The sequence below is a fragment of the Microcaecilia unicolor genome, chromosome 3, assembly GCF_901765095.1.
Source record: "Microcaecilia unicolor chromosome 3, aMicUni1.1, whole genome shotgun sequence".
Lineage (NCBI taxonomy): Eukaryota > Metazoa > Chordata > Amphibia > Gymnophiona > Siphonopidae > Microcaecilia > Microcaecilia unicolor.
In genome coordinates this window covers 472,678,972-472,698,247 of record NC_044033.1, presented here as the reverse complement: position 1 = coordinate 472,698,247, position 19,276 = coordinate 472,678,972, and the positions used below count along the sequence as shown (strand labels likewise).

At 40.2% G+C, this 19,276-nt stretch overlaps 1 protein-coding gene across 1 annotated transcript in view; it reads right to left on the bottom strand.

Moving 5' to 3' along the window:
- The window catches only part of ADGRB3 (adhesion G protein-coupled receptor B3), a 1,672,438-nt gene that overhangs the window by 566,971 nt on the left and 1,086,191 nt on the right, over positions 1 to 19,276 (bottom strand). The window contains exon 15 of the mRNA XM_030199002.1: positions 15,506 to 15,549. Coding sequence (XP_030054862.1) covers positions 15,506 to 15,549 — 44 coding nt within the window. The remainder of the gene's footprint in view (positions 1 to 15,505; positions 15,550 to 19,276) is intronic.

Here is a 19,276-nt window from a genome sequence, read left to right as displayed (position 1 = left end):
TCTGTTTACCTGCTTTTATCTCAAAAGAAAATGATAAAACTATCTTCAGAGCTTTCCTATCATAAAATAAACCAGTAGATTAAACTCAGTACTTCGCATAGTACATAATGACAATCTTATCTGTTGATGTGGAGAAATAGTGTGTTCATTCCTTATTTTTATTTTAAACCAATATTGGAATTTATCTCTTGATGTGGAGAAATAGTGTGTTCACTCCTTATCTTTATTTTAAACCAATATTGGAACTTTCTGATATATCACAAACACTGTGTATTTTCTGAGGTCCACACATATTTGGGGCATTTTACTCAAATATTGCAGGTACTTACCTGTAGCAGGTGTTCTCCAAGGACAGCAGGCTTTATATTCTCACAAGTGGGTGATGCAGACCCGCTATTCTATAAAGCAGTGTTTCCCAAGTCTAGTCCTGGAGTACTCATTGCCAGTCAGGTTTTCAGGATATCCACAATGAATATGCATGAACTTGATTTGCATACACTGCCTCTATTATATGCAAATCTCTTTCATGCATATTCATTATAGATATCCTGAGAACATGGCTGGCAAGGGGTACTCCATGACTGGACTTGGGAAACACTACTTTATAGAATAGCATGTAGTGAGATGCGTACGCAAATTTTTAAGACTGCCAATTATCAATAATTGGTTGTTAGCACCCAATTATTGATGTTTCTGAGCTTCTTAGTCAATTTATTTGTGCACACATCTCAGATAAGCAGAAATTTGGACATGATATATAGAATCCTGTCATATATGAATAATGCCACTGAAAATCTTTACTGACCACCCCTGAACTATTTGGATAGTCCAGGTGTGGTCCATGGGTGGATCATGGGCAGGCCTAAGAGTTATCTGGTTAGTAGCAATATTCAGACCACTAACAAGATAAAGATAGGATAAAGATTTGGATAAAGTTAGGACTGAAACTTTGCTGTCCTATGTGAGGAACTTAGAGAATAGGCAGGAAAGTTGCTGGGGAAAGGAGCAGAAAGGGAAACTTTTATCCCGAAAACTTAAAGAACTACAAATCCCAGTTTCCCCGTGGTAGATGGCCCGCCCCTCCACAGGAAAACAAGCAGCTTATTTCATATGAGATTGAGGAAGACTACAGTTCCCAAGAGCCTCTGGATAAAACCCCAGATCCTATTAGGAAGGAGAACAAGATCTACAGTTCCCAGGCTCCTGGTGGAGAGGGAGGGGACTGGTTCAAGGAGGCTTATTAGGAGGATTTGGGACAGCTGGGAGGGATAAAAGGAGAGGAGCTGATGGACTGGCAGCTGGTGCAGGAGATGAGGAGTTTTCCCCAGGGGGAGAAGCAGCTGAGCCTGAACCTATGGATGTCTCTGCACTGGCCAGGGTAGAAGGGAAAAGGCTAAGAAGGTTTATAACAGCCCTATTTTCTAGCTTGGTTGAGAAGTGGAAGAGTGATTGATAAAAGAAACTCTTGGAGTGTGAAAAGGGGAGTCAGGGTGAAGCTCACTACAGAAGTGGTGCCTGAAGCTAGTACTTGTGCTGAACTGCTCAAATCTGACTCATGTGGGTGGGAACCAGGTGTTTGAGGCTAGCAGTAAGGGAGGGGGTCCCTTCAACCTCTGTATGCATAAGAGGTGAAGGAAAAGAGGTTTGAGCCGGAAACAGTGAACTGTGGTATTAAAAAAAACTTAATCTCCAGAAGAACTGTATTCTGTGGGAATCAATTAACTTTGGGCCTGTGGGGGCTTATTTCAATTACTAAAGACTGAAATGCAATTACAGATGTCCCCTCTGCCCCTGCAGGTTGAGAGCCTTCTACTGACTGTATAACGGATATGAGAAAAGCAAATTAGACACAGGAGACTGAAGTGAGGTTGTTGTTTTTTTTTTGCTAGGGCTGCCCTAGGCAGTACCTAGAGGGAATCAGTGACTCCTGGCTCCAGATCCTGAAAGACTATACTGAGCAATAAGTGAGAAACTGTGTTTTGGGGACCTGCTTTAAAGGATCTAGCGGAAGTGCAACAACTGTAAACTATTTGTATGTTGGAATGGACATATCTTTGAGTTATTAAAAGAACCTCGCCAAGCCAGGCAGGTTGGAGTTGAGTCTCAGAATCATCCAGGAAAAGCTGAGGCAACATCGGTCCCTGGGAGGGAGGCATGATGACACCTGACATAATCAAACATATAAACGGTAAGGGACCGACTCACCTGCAAATGAGCAGTAGAGTCACTCAGAACACTAAGAGTGTAGAAGTCCAAGCCCCGCCTCCACCAGCAGTACAGCCCAATAGGGAGGAGGGCTTGGACATGGGCGTGGAAATCGGAGGAGGAGGGAGCAGGGGGGGAAGGAGGGGGCGGAACTGAAGGAAACACGCTGGGGGGGAGGGCAGGGGAGAGAGCAGGGTTGGTGGACCGGGGGGGGGAGGCATAAGAAAATAAAAAAACTAGCCCATTGTTACGGGCTTAACGGCTAGTTGAGTTATAACAACGTCCTGTCTTACTCACCCATTGATGCTCCTGTCCTGCCTGCTTCTCTACTGAAATTTCGGGGACAGGGTTTCTCAAACCAACCCTCAGGGAACCCCAAGCCAGTCTGCTTTTCAAGATATCCACAATGAATATGCATGAGATATATTTGCATACAATGAAGGCAGTGCAAGCAAATATATCCCATGCATATTCATCATGGATATCTTGAAAGTGAGACTAGCTTGGGGTTTCCCAAGTACCAAGTTGAGAAACCTTAGAGGAGATGGTGAGCTGGAACCAATTTTTGCATCCCTCCATATTTGAGCCCTATGCATGCACACTGCTTGCATAGCCCTTGGTACAGCACTATTCAAAATTTAACCCATCAGTCATCCAGATAGCTGTTTGATTATTGTCAATATTGGGATAATGCTGGCGCTGAGCACTGTAACCACATATTTAGTACCACCTGCTATCTGGATAATGCTGCTGAATATCTGGATTGTAAATAAAAACCACAGTGATGTTTAAAAACACACCAATCACTCTGTTTAAACACTGGCCTGAATATTCTCTAGATCAAATACAATCACAACACATACAATATTGTATATAGTACTTCATATTCCATGACGGCCTGAAATATTTAATAGCCATAACACTTCAGAAAAGTACAGATGGCTGTCTGAGGTTGGAAGAGTGGAGCAGAAATGCTATTATTAACTTCTTATATTTGAAGAATTGAAGAATGGTTGAAGGACCCTACCTAGGTTACTCACAATCAGTGGAATGATTAGCGCAAAATTATGGTTCTGGAATATGATAGATAAAAGAATGAACTTTAATATTTCCAAAAGCTTGTCTTCTAAACCATTCAAGTGATTCTAACACTTTGTTAAATATATTCTGTGTTTCTTTAATGGCCCATGAACCTCTTTGGACTTTTAAAACTTAAAGGTAGTATCCTGTATGCAAGTATGAAATTGTGAATGACTTATGGGGCTGACACTTGTGTGACTGTTTAGAACTTTTAGTGCATCATTTTAATGCTACATTAGTCTCTATACTGACTCAAAAGTGAGGACAAATTGGTTTATTACCATTTGTACTTTGAAATATAGAGGACTACAGAGATGTCTTCACTCCCCATAATTTCTACTTCACTAGTCTGCCCACTGATTTCTTTATTTAGAAATCCTTCGTCTTTTAAGTAATTTTTTCTATTTTTCTATTTTACTGCTAAACATAGTTGTGAAACTAACATGAACCAAGATTAAAATATTGGCAAGCTCTAACAGATATAAAATAACTAATTCATCTATCAAATTTTTAACTTTGATGACTTTTCTTATGAATAAGGAATAAAATCATTTGATGACTTTTCTTATGAATAAGGAATAAAATCATTGTTAATTCTTTAAAATGTTTGTCCTCATTTAGTAATTTTTCTGTGAAAGTGAAATAGTTGCATTAATTATATGGTGCTAACAATATCTTCTAGTGATTTTTTGCCACTGAAATTATTACTATTAGTACATAAAATTACTGTGATCTTTTATATGTTTGGTTGTTAACAGTCAGTTAAAAAATCATTAAACTAACAACGGGCTGCAACATTTTCTTAATTATGCATACAGTCAGTAAAGATTTCTTCATTTTTTGCATGGGAATATATCTTAAGAGGATGGTAGATGCTTGAAATAGATTACTAGAAAAAATTGGCAATAAAGCAAAGTGTGACAGATCTCAAGCACAGTTGAGAAAAACACTATGAAGCCTATTTACTATGTTGTGTTAACTGGTAATTGTGGCAATAAACATACACAAAGAGTTAATTCTGTCACTAGGCTAACAATTAGGACTAAATTCAGTAAATGGCACCCAAGGATGGAAGGGAAAAAATGTTCCAAAAGACACAGGCAAAACTGAAGTCCAAACTTCTAAAAATAGTTTATTTCCCAAAATTCAAAAGCTGTACTCCACAAAGCAATTAAAAAGAAATCCAGATGACCATACATGGGCCATGTTTAGGCACAAAGCCTTCCTCAGGGGTCGCTGCAGCTTAATCAGAAAACTTCACAACTTGTGGATAAATGAGAACCAAGTGAATCAGAAAACTCCAAACTATGATGCTATGCAGGTGTACTTTTCATGTCTGGAGTTTTCTGATTCACTTGGTTTTCATTTATCCATTTATTTGTGAAGTTTTGTGATTGGATAGGGAGACTGCAGTCATGTGTGCTCTTCTCCCCCCCCCCCCCCACACCCCCCAGTGTGGAACCTAGTAGCAGCTTTGATATATCTTACACATGTGTCAGGTGCTGGAGTGGGCAATCTAGGATCAAATGCATTGCTAGTTGGGGGCAGCCATTCCTTGTCACCATTTTTCTAACTACTGGAGGGATAGCATAATGGCTTGGGGTAGGGTGTGGCATTCTGGAGTTGGCAGGTTAAAGATCCACTGGGCCTTCTTGTGATACAGGATACATTGAATCCCTCTCAATTGGGAAGCTCTGTGGTAGAGCCCTTGACATGAAAGAGAAGCTGCTCAGAATGTGTCCACTGAGCACTCTTTAGACCCCCCCCCCCCCCCCACACACACACACACACACACTTGTTTTGTCCTAGTCTTCCTTGCCAAGGAGTGTTTAAACCACAGCAGTTGTCAGCCTTGTAGATCAAGGAGAGAGAGACTGGAGACAGAGTCCTTTGTATGGAAATAACTGTAAAAGTGTTTGCAGTTGAGATAAACACATCCTTCATGGTTTGCATAGTGGTGCCACTGGCTACAGGCAGGAGGGGACAGGGACAGCTGGGTGCTGCTGGATGCTACCCGGGGGTCACCTCTGATATGTGGCACCACTGAGATGACATAGCAGGGAACCCCAAAGCCAAGGATATGATAGATGTTTGTCCCCTAAAAGGGGAAGAGCTGCTTAAATCTAAGTAGAGAGGCAGCTGAGGAGCATTTTAGAAACAACATCCATGTCTGAATAGGGGCCTCCATGTTATAAAGGCAAAACAGGTAGCTATCTCACAGTTATTTTGAACAGGAAATACATCAAGATTTCCTGTTTGAAAATATGTGATATGGATGTCCATGAACTGGAGATGTCCAGCATGAACAAAGTTTACAAACTGGAATGTCCAAGTTATGAATGGCGGGAAACAAAGGACATGAATGTCAGCATAACAGCATTCATAGCAAATGGTTACACAAATATCCATAGACAGCCATGTTTCGGTGCTACAGACGCCTTCATCAGGAGTCTTGTGATATATAGATATACGAATATTAAGCTCAAAAAGAATGAAAGCAAGGCTTCTGCTACAATTGTAATCCACTGCCGATGCAGGAAAAACAGCTCAGCGTATTCAATTACACTTCCGTGAAGTCAAATCTGGGCACCGAAAAAATATGCATTGCTATTCTATCAATGGTGCTCAAGGTTGGATGCTATTTATAGAATAGCGCTTAGTACCAGGATCCTCAACCAAATTTACACCAAGTAAACCCTGGTGTAAATCCTTGCAACTACACTAGGCACAGATTCCCCAAATTCTATAACACTGCACTCAAATTCTAGAAATGCCCCAAGCCCACTCATGCCTCTTCCTTGGCCATGCCCTCTTTCTGGATCTATACGGAAAATTTTGTGCATGTAAATTCCAATTATTGCCAATTACTACAAATAATTAATTGTTAGCACCAAATTATTATTGCTAATTGGCTCGTTAATTAATTGCATAAACAGTTTGGGCACTATATATAGAATTAGAGGGATAATACCTAGTCATGGGCATAATTTGCTTATACCTTGATCCTACCCAAGGAACCAACACAAATTATAAGCTTTCATGACTACAAGTTACCATAGCTAATTTACCAGCTTTGATGAATCTACAAAAACATTAAAGCACTAATTAGTGTAACAAGAACATTTTTATTGTTGTTACAATTGCTATTGATTTATTATTTATCTATCTAGTTGACAGTGACAGGCTAACTAAACAGTAATTAGAAGACATCATGATTGGTTTAATTTAGTACAGCTACTGGTCTAAGAAGAGGTAATTGATCCTAAAAGGAAACTGAAATGTGTAGCTTGCATAAAGTTGTCTGTCTACTTATTTAATTGTTTGACTTATTCATCTGTATCTATCTCCTTCTCCCAAACAACTCCCAAATGCAAAAAAAAAAAAAATGTGCCCAAAATCACTTTGCTTTTTGTCATATAAATATTTTAGAACCTATAGTCTTTAAAGGGAAACTCTCTTTGGCATAATTCAAGCATTCATAAAGATCACCAGCAATAAATCTGAGAAATTGAGATCATGTCCACCATACTTTTGTTTACGTGTGAGGTTCATTTCTGTTATGGTATTTCCAAAACCAGTGATTTGGAGGTACTGCCACCAGGCAGACATTAATTTCCCTGTCATAGTTTTGTTTTAAAACACGTACAAAGCACTTATATACATATATTCCTATTAGACAATATGTGCACAATCAAATGCACACATTTTTAACTTCTTGTGTGTATTCATTGCATGCCTAAAGACTGAATGGGTCAAATGCACATGAAATAATGCCACAAATCAGGAAAACAAATTGTCCAAACAAGCACAAACTGAACCATTTTTTTGTTTGTTTTTTTTTTGGGGGGGGGGGTAGAGCATGCAGATCCCTAACCTCCAGCCAGCAGAAAGAATCAGCAAGCAGTGTTTCTTAGCTGCTGTTTCCTCTTCTGCGGACAGAACAATCCAGGCCCCCATTTGTGGGAGTTTTAAAATGTATTTATGCTATGATGAGAGGCCCAATGGACCAGATTTTATGCATGGCACCTGAAAACTCCATGTAGAATAAATTCAAGCCTAAGTATATTCAGTAAGTGTAAGTATATTCAGGTGAAAGGGAAATAGGACTTGAAATACTGCCTTTCTTTGTTTTTTTGCAACTACCTTCAAAGCAATTTAGGTGGTATATACAGGTGTTTATTTGTACCTGGGGCAATAGAGGGTTAGGTGATTTGCCTAGAGTCACAAGGAGCTGTAGTGGGAATCAAGCCCAGTTCCCCAGGATCAAAGTCTACTGCACTATCCACAAGGCTACTCCTCCACATAGTATATTAGATACGCTTAGTTGATATCAGAGAGCTTAAAACTATGCACATCCATTTACACCGAGGGAAACGTGGCATAAATGCAAGTGTGTAGATTTAGGTGGACAGGGACATATTCTATAACAGTGCGCATAAATTTTGGAATTCCGAAGAAACAACCATTTCTCTGCCCATAACCACACCCCTTTTTAGTTGTGCGCATTAGAATTTAGGTGCAGTGCATTACAGAATACGTTTAGCGACTTGTGCATGTAACTTCTAATTATTGCCGATCAGTGCTCATTATTGTTCATTAAGACCAGTTATCAATGCTGATTAGCTTGTTAAGCCAATTAAGTTACACGCATTGTTATAGAGTATACCTGGATTTTGATGCAGAATATTAGTCGTGATATATAGAATCTGAGGGAATATGCTTGTTTGTCTAAGACCCACCAAAGAGTTAATTCTCACCTACTGATTCCTACATTCCTTCTCTATTACTTATGTTGAAGGAAGATAATCTGGCTAGCAAAGAACTGTTATTCCCTCAAACTTGTCTCATTCAAGATTCTGTAGATCTTGCTTTGTTATTGTAAAGTTGGATTAAGGTTAATTCTGTTCTGACATGTTGAATTCTGTACAAAAAATGAGCAAAGAATTGTTATTCCCTTGTATTTTTCTTTCTATATAGTATTGAAAAGAACCCTTTGGATGAGCAACGTTTGCTGTCCATATTTTTAAGAACTAAGGGAAGTAAGGGAAGTGGCTTACTGCAAAACCCTGTGCACAGATGTGAGGAGTGATTCTCTGGGAAGAAAAGAGCAGAATGAGTCTTATTACAAAAGCACAGGAGTATTGAAATGTTCATTTACATCTGAAGTTACAGTGGATATTGTAATCTGTGGTATATAAGATATGCAGGGCTGAATAAATAAATGAAGAACAGATAAAATAACTTTTAGGTATCCTTACATTTTTTTTTATTTATGGACATTTGCTTGATTGCTGTTGGAAAAAACCCCATAAAAATAATTCATACTAATTAATAAAAAAAAATCATAGTCCACCAAGCAGATAGCAAAATAACATGGCATAAAATCAAACACCAACCCCCCCCCCCCCCCCCCCCCAATATGTAAAACCATTTAACCGGCAAGGAATGGCTGATGGCCAGTTAAATGGCACTAAACAGGCTATCTGGCAATATTCAGCAGGAGATAGTTATAAGTATTGCCATACTGGGAAACAGCAAAGGTCCATCAAGCCCAGCATCCTGTTTCTAACAGTGGCCAATCCAGGTCACAACATACCTGGCAAGATCCCCAAAAAGTGCAGAACATTTTATACTGCTTATCCCAGAAAGAGTGGATTTTCCCCAAGTCCATTCAATAACGGTCTATGGACTTTTCCTTTAGGAAGCCGTCCAAACTTTTTTAAACTCCGCTAAGCTAACCACCTTTACCACATTCTCTGGCAACGAATTCCAGAGTTGGTTAACATTTATTGTCAGTTAACCTAGAGATCAGCACATAACAATGTGAGTAAGTTATAGAATATGGCCCAGTGCACGTACACCTACATGCAGTGATTTACACCACATTTTTGCTGGTGTAAGTGGATACATATACTTTTAACTGCTGAGATATTAATTAAGCATATTCTATATACTGTGCCTAAATCTAGGCATCACTTATAGAATATGCTTAGGTGGAAATGTTTAACACACGGGTTTTTTAGTTGCCATATATAGAATCTGGCCTTAGCGGATAACCGGTTATATTGCATGATATAACTGGCTATCTGCTAATATTCAGTGCATCGCTGGCTAAGTTAGGCAGACAAATTAGACTGCTGAAAGAGCAGGAATATCTTTGGGCAGTTTAAACTTAACTGGCCAGCACTGAATATCAGCTTGGAAATAAACCGGCCCAAAAACACTTAGATATTCAATGCTGGTCCCCTGAAACAGCCCAGCATTGAATATCCGGGCTGACCGCCAACTGAAGGAGTCAGCCAGGCTCCCTCCCATGGTCTGAATATCAGGTCCACAATGGACAACAACAAATCCATATGAAATGCAACTAAAAAAATATTTCCATGATAATTTCATGAAGAAGTAGAAAACTAAAAATCTTTCACATTTTTTCAAAATTTTAAATAATCAACTTCAAGACAAAGTACACAAGAGAGTAACAAGTCTTTGCTGATCTACTTATCTCTCCCATAGCACTTTTGATATATGCTCTGGTGGATCCTCCTCCACTGCTATACCACTATCAAGCAATGTACCTCAGGGCTTTGTCTTGGGCTCTCTTCTCTTCTTCCTTTATACACTTTCCTTTGGTGTTTTGATCCCCTATCATGGTTTTCAGTACCATCTTTATACTGATGACTCCCTGATCTACCTCTGTACACCAGAAATTTCACTAGGAATCCAGGCCCAAGTCTCAGCCTACTTGCCTTGACACTGCTTATTATCAGTGGCGATCCTAGCCGGCATGACACCCGGGGAAGAGCGCCGATGCGCCCCCCCCCCCCCCCCCGGCGAAATGACACCCCCCAGGGTGCACGCCGTTGGGGGGGGGGGTGCTGCGGCGCGTGCCTGTCAGCTGAGTTCGCTGACTTCACTGCAGCTCCCTCTGCCCCGGCCGGAACAGGAAGTAACCTGTTCCGGGGCAGAGGGAGCTGCAGCGAAGTTAGTGAAGTCAGCGAACTCAGCTGACAGACGCACGCCGCGGCACCCCCTCCAGCGGCGTTCACCCGGGGCGGACCGCCCCCACCGCCCCCCCCTTGGTACGCCACTGCTTATTATATTTCTCCCACCTATCCTTTTCGCCCACTCCCTATTTGTGTCTCATCAACCCGTAACCTAGAGGTCATCTTTGACTCCCCCTTCTTTCTCTGCAAATATCCAAAAGACTGCTAAACCTGTTGCCTCTGTCTCTATAACACTACCAAAATTCATCCCGTCTCTTCTGAACACACTACCAAAACTCTTATCTACACCTTCATCGACTCTCATTCGCATCTACAACTGATTCCTCAAATAGAGGGCAACCAAATTTCAACTGGCCCAAAACTTGTATTTGGTCTTATTTCAGTTTCAGCCAAAAATACTTGTACAGCCCCAATTCCCTCCCGACTCTGCCTCTCTTGACCAAACAGAGTTCCCCTCCTGAGTGCACCCTGGCACCCCAAACCCACCCACCTCCCCACCCCCAGCAGTAGCTCCCTGCACACAGCTGGTTCTAGGTAAAAATGGCTTCCGGAGCTACTGGTGCCAGCAACCATTTTGTGATTGAAACCAGGAGCAAGTGGAGATGCACTAATCTTGTTTAATGGCCACGTGCTGATAGCCATTTTACTGCTGCACTACAAATGGCCTTAGCATATGGGAAAGACCTGCTTAAGGGCGTGCTAAGGCCACCTTTTTGTACTGCTTTATAAAAGGGCCTCTAAGTTTGTAGAATACTGTTTAACACCCAATTGGCACTGTGTGAATGTTACTAGAGATGTTATTCTATAATCTTAGTGTGGAAATGGCTCTTTAGGGGCTAAGATTATAGAACTAGGTGGAAAGTAGACATTCTCTTACTTTGTGGAGCAACAATCATAATCTGTAGCATCTTTTTTTTATGTGGCAAAGCAATGTTGTTAAATCACAAGAGGATTGTGAAAATTTGCAAGAGGATCTTATGAGACTGGGATAATGGGCTTCCACGTGTCAGATGACGTTTAATGTGAGCTAGCGCAAAGTGATGTTTGTAGGAAAGGGGAAGCCAAACTATAGCTACATGATGCAAGGTTCCACATGAGGAGTTACAACCCAGGCAAAAGTTCTAGGTGTCTTTGTTGATGACACGTTGAAACCTTCTGCTCAGTGTGCAGCAGCAGCTAAGAAAGCAAATAGAATATTAGGAATTCTTAGAAAAAGAAGGGAAAGGAGAACAAAATTGAGATTATAATACCTTTGTATCACTCCTTAAATATTGTATGCAATTATGGTCACCGCATCTCAAAAAAGACATAGCAGAATTAGAAAAGGTACAGAGAAGGGTAACAAAAATGATAAAGGGCGTGAGATGACTTCAATATGACGAAAAGCTAAAGAGGCTCGGACTCTTCGGCTTCGAGAAGAGATAGCTGAGGAGATATGACAGAGGTCTATAAAATACTGAGTGGGGTGGAGTGAGTAGATGTGAATGGCTTTTTTACTCTTTCCAAAAAATACAAGGACTCGGGAACACACAGTGATGTCACTAAGTAATACATTTAAAACAAATCATAGAAAATATTTCTTCACACAATATTTATTTATTTATAACATTTGTATCCCACATTTTCCCACCTATTTGCAGGCTCAATGTGGCTTACATAATTCCGCAAGTAGTGATTACCAGTTCTGGATAGGAGAAATACATAGTTGGGGCAAAGGGACAGATTAATTAAACTCTGGAATTCATTGCCAATATATGTGGTAAAAGCAGTTAGCTTAGCAAAGTTTTAAAAATTTTGGGCCACTTTCTAAAAAAAACTCTCTATAAGTCATTATTAAGATGCCCCCAAAATTCAACTGGTGGCATTCAACGGTTTTTTAAACACTGATCGTCGCTGGCTAATTATCCACCAATATTCAGTGCTGGGCCATGTCTGGGCAGTACTAAATATCAGGGGATAATTTGGGGTAGGCAGGCTGCTGGAGATTTTGCAGGCCTGACCGATATTCATCTGGAGCTGCATAAATATTATGCGGCCCTGGTTGAATATTGGGCTGCTCCAGCCCGCGTAACATTTTTTTTTTTCAAAAAATAAAAGTCCCTGAGCCCCGTACCATCACAATGTCTCTCCTCTTCCCTTCCTTCCCTTCACCCTGTACATTAAGACCTTCCCCCGGAAGGCCCTCCACCTCTGCCTCCCACTAACAGTAAATGTAAGCCCCCCTGGGCTTACTTACATCCATGGTGGTCCAGCAGGGTCATTGGGGATAGGAACACAGCTCCCTTGGCTTCTGCCCCTTGTGCCACCGTGGGAAAATGGCTGCCACAACCTCTCATGGCAGCTTGTGATACTTCATGTAGTATCATGAGCTGGCGTGAGAGGTCCCATTTTCCCGAGGTGCCACAAGGGGCAGCAGTGAGGGAGCTGTGCTCCTGCCCCCAACAACCCTGCAGGACCACCAGGGATGTAGGAAAGCCCGGAGGGGGCTTACCTTCACTGTTGGGGGGATGCAGGGGATGGAGGGTCTTGTAGGTAAGTGTCTGAATGAATGGGGGATTTAGGGAAAGAGGGAAAGAAGGAAAGAGGGGACATTGGGAAGGGAGAAAGCTCAGGGGCTTTTTATAACACCAAACAAAAAATTATGTGGGTGCCGGCCCGTTATTCAGATCCGGCACCCGCATAGCTAAGCGGACTTTATTAGGACAGCTCTAGAGCTGTCTCAAATGAAGCCGCTTAGCTATGCGGGTGCTGACACTGAATATTGCTGGCACCCGCATAACCTGGGACTCCTCCCCAGTGCCGCCCCTGACCTGCCCACTTTTTGTTTGGGCAGTCTCAGGGTATATTCAGTGGCACTGTCTGGTTGTCCGCTGAATACACATGGTTAGGCACTGGGAGCTATTTAAACAGGCAGGGGAGATGCCTGCCTGCTTAAATCACTTTCAATATCGGCATCATGGTTTGATTAAGAGCAAAAGTGGAGTGCAGATGCACAAAACTCAAAGTACTGCATTTCAGAAGTATTGATTTTGGTAAAATGGGGGAATACATGAAGAGGGAGCTGATGGCATGGGTAGGCATAGGTGAAGCAGAAGCACAGTGGTCCAAGCTGAAATCTGCTTTAAATATAGCAACTGATCTTTACACAAGGAAAGTTCCAGTAAAATCTGTATGTCATCTCTAGAGCAGAGACACTCCCTTCCAGCTCCTCCTCCCTCCTTCCCTAAACTTATCAAACTTCCACAACATAAAAAAGCAGAGAGGAGAGCACAAGGTATTGAATGTGGCAGAAGTATCCTGCAATACTAAATGAGTCTGTCCTTCTCTCAAGACTTCTATGAAGGGCACCAGTCAGAATGACTAATGACTCCTCAGTATAATAGTCCAAGCAGAAACCTACCTGAAGAGGATCCAATAACTTTCTTTTTTACAAAATTTCTATTTATTTATTTATTTGAATTTAGCTCACACCTTTTTCAGTAGTATCTCAAGGTGAGTTACATTCAGGTACACTGGGTATTTCATTTTTAAGTTGTTGCCCTCTCCAAGAGTTTTATTAGAAAGGAAAAATTAGATATTGACCTGTAATGTGCTTGCCCTGTAGGATCCAGGATTGCTTATTTACATAACAGTATAAAGAATTGCCTCTCAATTTATCAGGAAAAGTACCAATTTAGAGTGTCTTTTTCTAAGACACGGTAGCGTTTTTAGCTTATGGTAGGAATCAGTTGGCGGTAAATGCCAAGATGCTCATAGGAATATAAAGGGTGTCTCAGCGTTTACCACCAGCTGATTTCTACTGCGAACTAAAAACACTACTGCAACTTAATAAAACACCCCTTTAGTGTTCATTGTTTAATGGGAAATTTGCTAAAATTTCTTCTGCAAAAGAGCAGGTCAAAGCAGCTTATAAATAATAAAATAATAGAAATGAGTAAAGGAACTTAATTGTTATAGGAAAGAAGCATACCAAGCAAGCAATAAGAAAATTAGCTGTCATTTTTACATGCAGGTTTATGCTGACCTCTAATGCTCCACATCTGAAATCTCAAGAGTTTGCTGAAAGGGATGAGTCTTTAAGGGAGCTCTAAAGGTCCTGAAAGATAACTCTGAATGCAGATGATGGGGTAAAGAGCTGGTGGCGTACAAACAAAATGTTGAGTATTTTGCAGACTCTTTGTAAGCTTGTAATAGAGAGGGAATACCAAGCAATGATCATTAAGTAATCAAAGAGGGTAACTTGGCAAATAAGGGATAGTCAGTGAGCCAAGATAAGATGAACGACCCTTACATAATGCTTCAAAGGTAAGAATCAGGATCTTACATCCAAAGGATAACCAGAAACAGGTGTTTTTCTATCAGAAGTGGCATCTCATGGTCACATTTTCTGGTATGAGAGAGAATGTGAATTACAGCAGTTTTAAAAGCTTGCAAATAGATGAGGCTACATGATCCCGCATTAACTATCTACAGTTGCCTTGTGCAAATCGTAACAGTGCACGACTTGCAAAAAGAAAAAAAGTGGGAAAGACCTTAAAGGTGCTGTATAAAATTTGCAGTTATTTCAAAACATTTAAAAATACCAGAAAACCATCAAGAAATTCTTAAACAAAATGAAATATAAAATAAAGCAAAACATTTCAGAATTCATACCCTATTTTATACTTGTAATCATTTCAAGATTAAGAGTTTCTCTTTGAAAACTGAAGTTTACTCAATAGAATACTTCCATATCTTGTAAGTAGGCAGTTTTCTGAAAACCAACTGCAAGGAAAGAAGGAGACCTTTCCATGATACAGCAGTAAGGAAGAGCTTTGAAAAAGATTGATAGATCCATAACAACACATATTGCTCAAACTGCATGCATGGATAATGCAGTACTACAAAACCTACTGGTGCAGCAGAATGGAAACCTGCAGAATGATTTCTCAGACAATGCAAGTTTTGTGCCAACACCTAAAAAGTAAAGGCATCAGTCATACAGCAAAGTAAGCAATAATTCCACTTTGTTTAGCAAGTTAAAGAAACAAACAGGCATTTTTTTTTCATCCTGTACCTATGGGAAAAATCTTTATTGAATACGGCCGAAAGGTCTTCAGTGCCTATTACAGTCAACAGTATTGTGCTCTCAAAGCAGAGCCCTTTCTCTATCTACTGATAGTGCCAAACATTTTGATGGCTTGGATTGTAATATATAAAGCAGCAATGTTACTTACGTTCTTGCACCATCCCACAGCACACAGTAGGGGTTCAATGTACCCTTAAAAAAAGGAAAGAAAATTAGTATTATTGCAACAGATGACTGTCAGAGCAGATGACTGTAAGGGCAGAAATTAGTTGAAATACCACTGAGAAGCTCTGAGAGAAGAGGGTATTTCTCTGGTTAAGTAAACATTTTTGTACTCTGTGCTTTGGTGATTTAAAGATTGGAGTTTAAAAGAAGTAAGGTAGGTTTAGTAATAGAGACAGTTAGAATTATGCCCACCCACCTTCCCCAACTCTCACTCACCCCTAGCACATCTCTTCATTTATAGTCTTAACTAATAGTCAGTTATTCTAATTAGGATAACAAGAGGAAGTTTTCATTAGCGTTTTAATTACATTTAATTGCTTTCCCAGAAGCAAACACTAAATAAATTATACAATATACCATATAGTCTTAACATTCTTTATTTATTAATCTAATATCCCTAGTCCCTTAAGTTTAAACAACACAATAATACTATGATGCAGACAGCAGTCCAGCAGCAAAAAGGGGTGCTATCCAGTCTTTGCATTGAGTGTCATATGTATGATTAAATTCCAGTTGGAGAGAGATTATGTGTGTGTGCTCAATGCATAGAGCTTCTAACTTTCAGAGAACGAGTCCTTTCTTTTGAGATTAGAGTAGCAGACTTGTAGGGGTTGAGGGAGACAGAGAGGTACATGGAAGAGACCTATAGAGACATTGTAGAGAAGTCCCACTTCTAGTTTGGCAGCTCCTGTGCTGCTTTGGAGGGGTGAGGTTTCCTAGAAGGAGAGCATCACCCTGGTAAAGTAGGAAGTAATACTGTACCAGGACCTACCCACCAGGGGATGCAATATCCTCTCGCACTGAGGATGTATCTCCAGGAGCATCTGCCCAGGAGGGAAGGGTTAGGACAGCTTTTGTAGTTGGTGATTTGATCATTAGGCTGTAGGTAGCTGGGTGGCTGTAGGCGTGAGGATTGCCTGGTCACTTGCCTGCCTGGTACAAAGGAGGTGGACCTCACACATCACCTAGATAAGATTTAAGACATTGCTGGGGAGGAGCTTGCTGCTTTGGTGCATGTAGGTACCAATGATAAAGGAAAATGTAGGAGGAAGGTTATGGAAGCCAAAATTAGGCTTTTAGGTAGAAAGCTGAAATCCAGATCCACCTGGGTAGCATTTTTAGAAATGATCCCCATTCCATGCACAGGACCCAACAGGCAGGCAGAGCTATGCAGTCTCAATGCGGGGTTGATATGATTGTGCAAGAATGAGGGATTTAGATTTGTTAGCAACTGGACATCTGGAGAAGGGGGAGCATGTTCAGAAAGGATGGACTCTAACTTAAATGGGATGAGGCCAAGCTGCTGGCACTAACCATTTTAAAGGAGATAGAGCAGCTTTTAAACTAAAATGGGGGGGGGGGGGGGAGAGCCAACAGTCATTCAGGAGTGCATGGTTCGGTGTGGAGTGTCCTTGAAAGATACTATTGACCCTGGACATTTGGGGAATCCCAATGGAGAGGGTTCAATAATGGTGAAAGAAAGCCAGGAATGTTTAATGGGAGAACAGGGAAAAGAATGCAAATTATCCCCGTCAACTACAAAGTAGCTTGCAGATGCTAGGAAACAACACAGTTTGAGGTGTCTATATACAAATGTTAGAAGCCTACAAAATAAGATGGGTGAGATGAAGTATATTGCACTAAATGAAGAGGTAGATATAAAAGGCATGTCAGAGACCTGGTGGAAGGAGGACAATCAATACGACATTGTTATCAGGGTACAAATTATATCACAGTGATAGAGTGGATTATATTGGAGGGGGGTAGAGCTATATTTTAAAGAGGGAATTGAGGCAAAAAATATTCAACATGAAACAGATAGAAATATGGAATCCTTGTGGATATTTGATTTAAACTGGGATATAAATCCTTGAAAGAAAGAAATAATATAGAAATTCCATATGTGAAGGGAAAGAGTATACTGGTAGGGCTGTATTACTGTCTGCCAAGGCAGAATGAACAGACGGATGAACAAATGTTTACAGAAATTAGGAAAGCTTGAAAATTGGGCACCACTATAACAATGAGTGATTTCAATTACCCCAGCATTGACTGAATAAATGCTACATTAGGGAGCACTAGGGAGGAAAAAGATGTAGTAAATGACTGCTTCTTGGAGCCACTGGTCCAAGAAATGACAAGAAGGGGAGCTATTTTAGATCTAGTTTTTAGAGGAATGCAGGGCATGGTATGAGACACAATGGTGTTGGATCCACTGGGAAACAATGATCATAACATGATCAAATTTGAGCTGATATCTGGAATGAAGTCACTAAAGAAATCTACTGTAGCAGACTTCAAACTTCGAAAGGCTGACTATGATAAAATGAGGAAAATGGTTAAAATGAAGCTGAAATGGTTGGCCACAAAGATCTTTAAAATCAGGTGTGAACATTGTTTAAAAATACCATCATGGAAGCACATACCAGATGTAGTCCGTGTATTAACAAAGCTGGAAAGAGATTCCTCTTAGTATATTTATTCAAAAGGAGTGAAGCCTGTGAAACTGGGATTACCTTAATCAGTGGGAATTGGATTAGAGACTCAAGTGTTTGTATTGTTAAATAATTTCTGGTTTTAAAAGAGAAAAAATGAAATCAGTTGTATTATTTCCACTAATATTGGATAATAAGTATGTTTCCAACGAAATAAATTGACTATACACCGTTTTGGGTTTGAAGAAGCCAACCAGACGATCAATGTGGAATAATGATTCAGATAATAAATAACTGGAGATAATCAAGTTAATACCACATTTTCTTTGTTTACTGTTGTTTAATTGATCTCCTTGTCTTGTTTCACTCTCCCTATTTTGTGGTCTAAGGAAGAGTTTATAATTACCTGATTGAAATAATTCTTGTATTATTTTGTCTGTATTTCTGGCAAGTTATTTTAGTGCTTGTAAACTTAAATTCTTATAAATAAAATTAAAAAAAAACAAAGCTGTAAAGATGAGCAAACCACAGCCAGCATGGTTAAAAGGTGAAGTAAAAGAGGTGATTAGAGCCAAAAGAACACCTTCAAAGAATGGAAAAAGGATCCGAATGAAGAAAATAAGAAGCAACATAAGCAGTGTCAAGATAGATGCAAAACACTGATAAAGAAGGCTAAACGAGAACATGAAGAAAAACTTGCCATAGAAATAAAAATACATGGTAACACCTTTTTCAGGTACATCAGAAGCAGAAAGCCTGTGAGGGAATCTATGGTACCATTAGATCATGAAGGAACAAACGGGGCACTCAGGGAGGACAAGGCCATAATGGCGAGACTGAATTAATTCTTTGCTTCGGTCTTTGCAGACGAAGATATAAGACATCTACCTGTACCAGAAATCCTTTTCAAGGGTGATGATGTGGAGGAACTGAAAGAAATCTTGGTGAATCTGGAAGATGTATTGAGCCAAATTGACAAGTTAAAGCATGATAAATCACCTGGATCGGATGCCATGCACCCCAGGGTACTGAAATAACTCAAATATGAAATTGCTGATTTCTTGTTAGTGATCTGTAAAATAATCCATAGTACCTGAAGATTGGAGGGTGGCCAATGTAATGTCAATTGTTTAAAAAGTTTCCATGGCTGATCCAGGAAATTTCAGCCCAGTAAGGCTGACTTCAGTGCCAGGGAAAATAGTGGAAACTATTATAGATAATTAAATTATGGAACACATAGACAAACATGGTTTAATGGG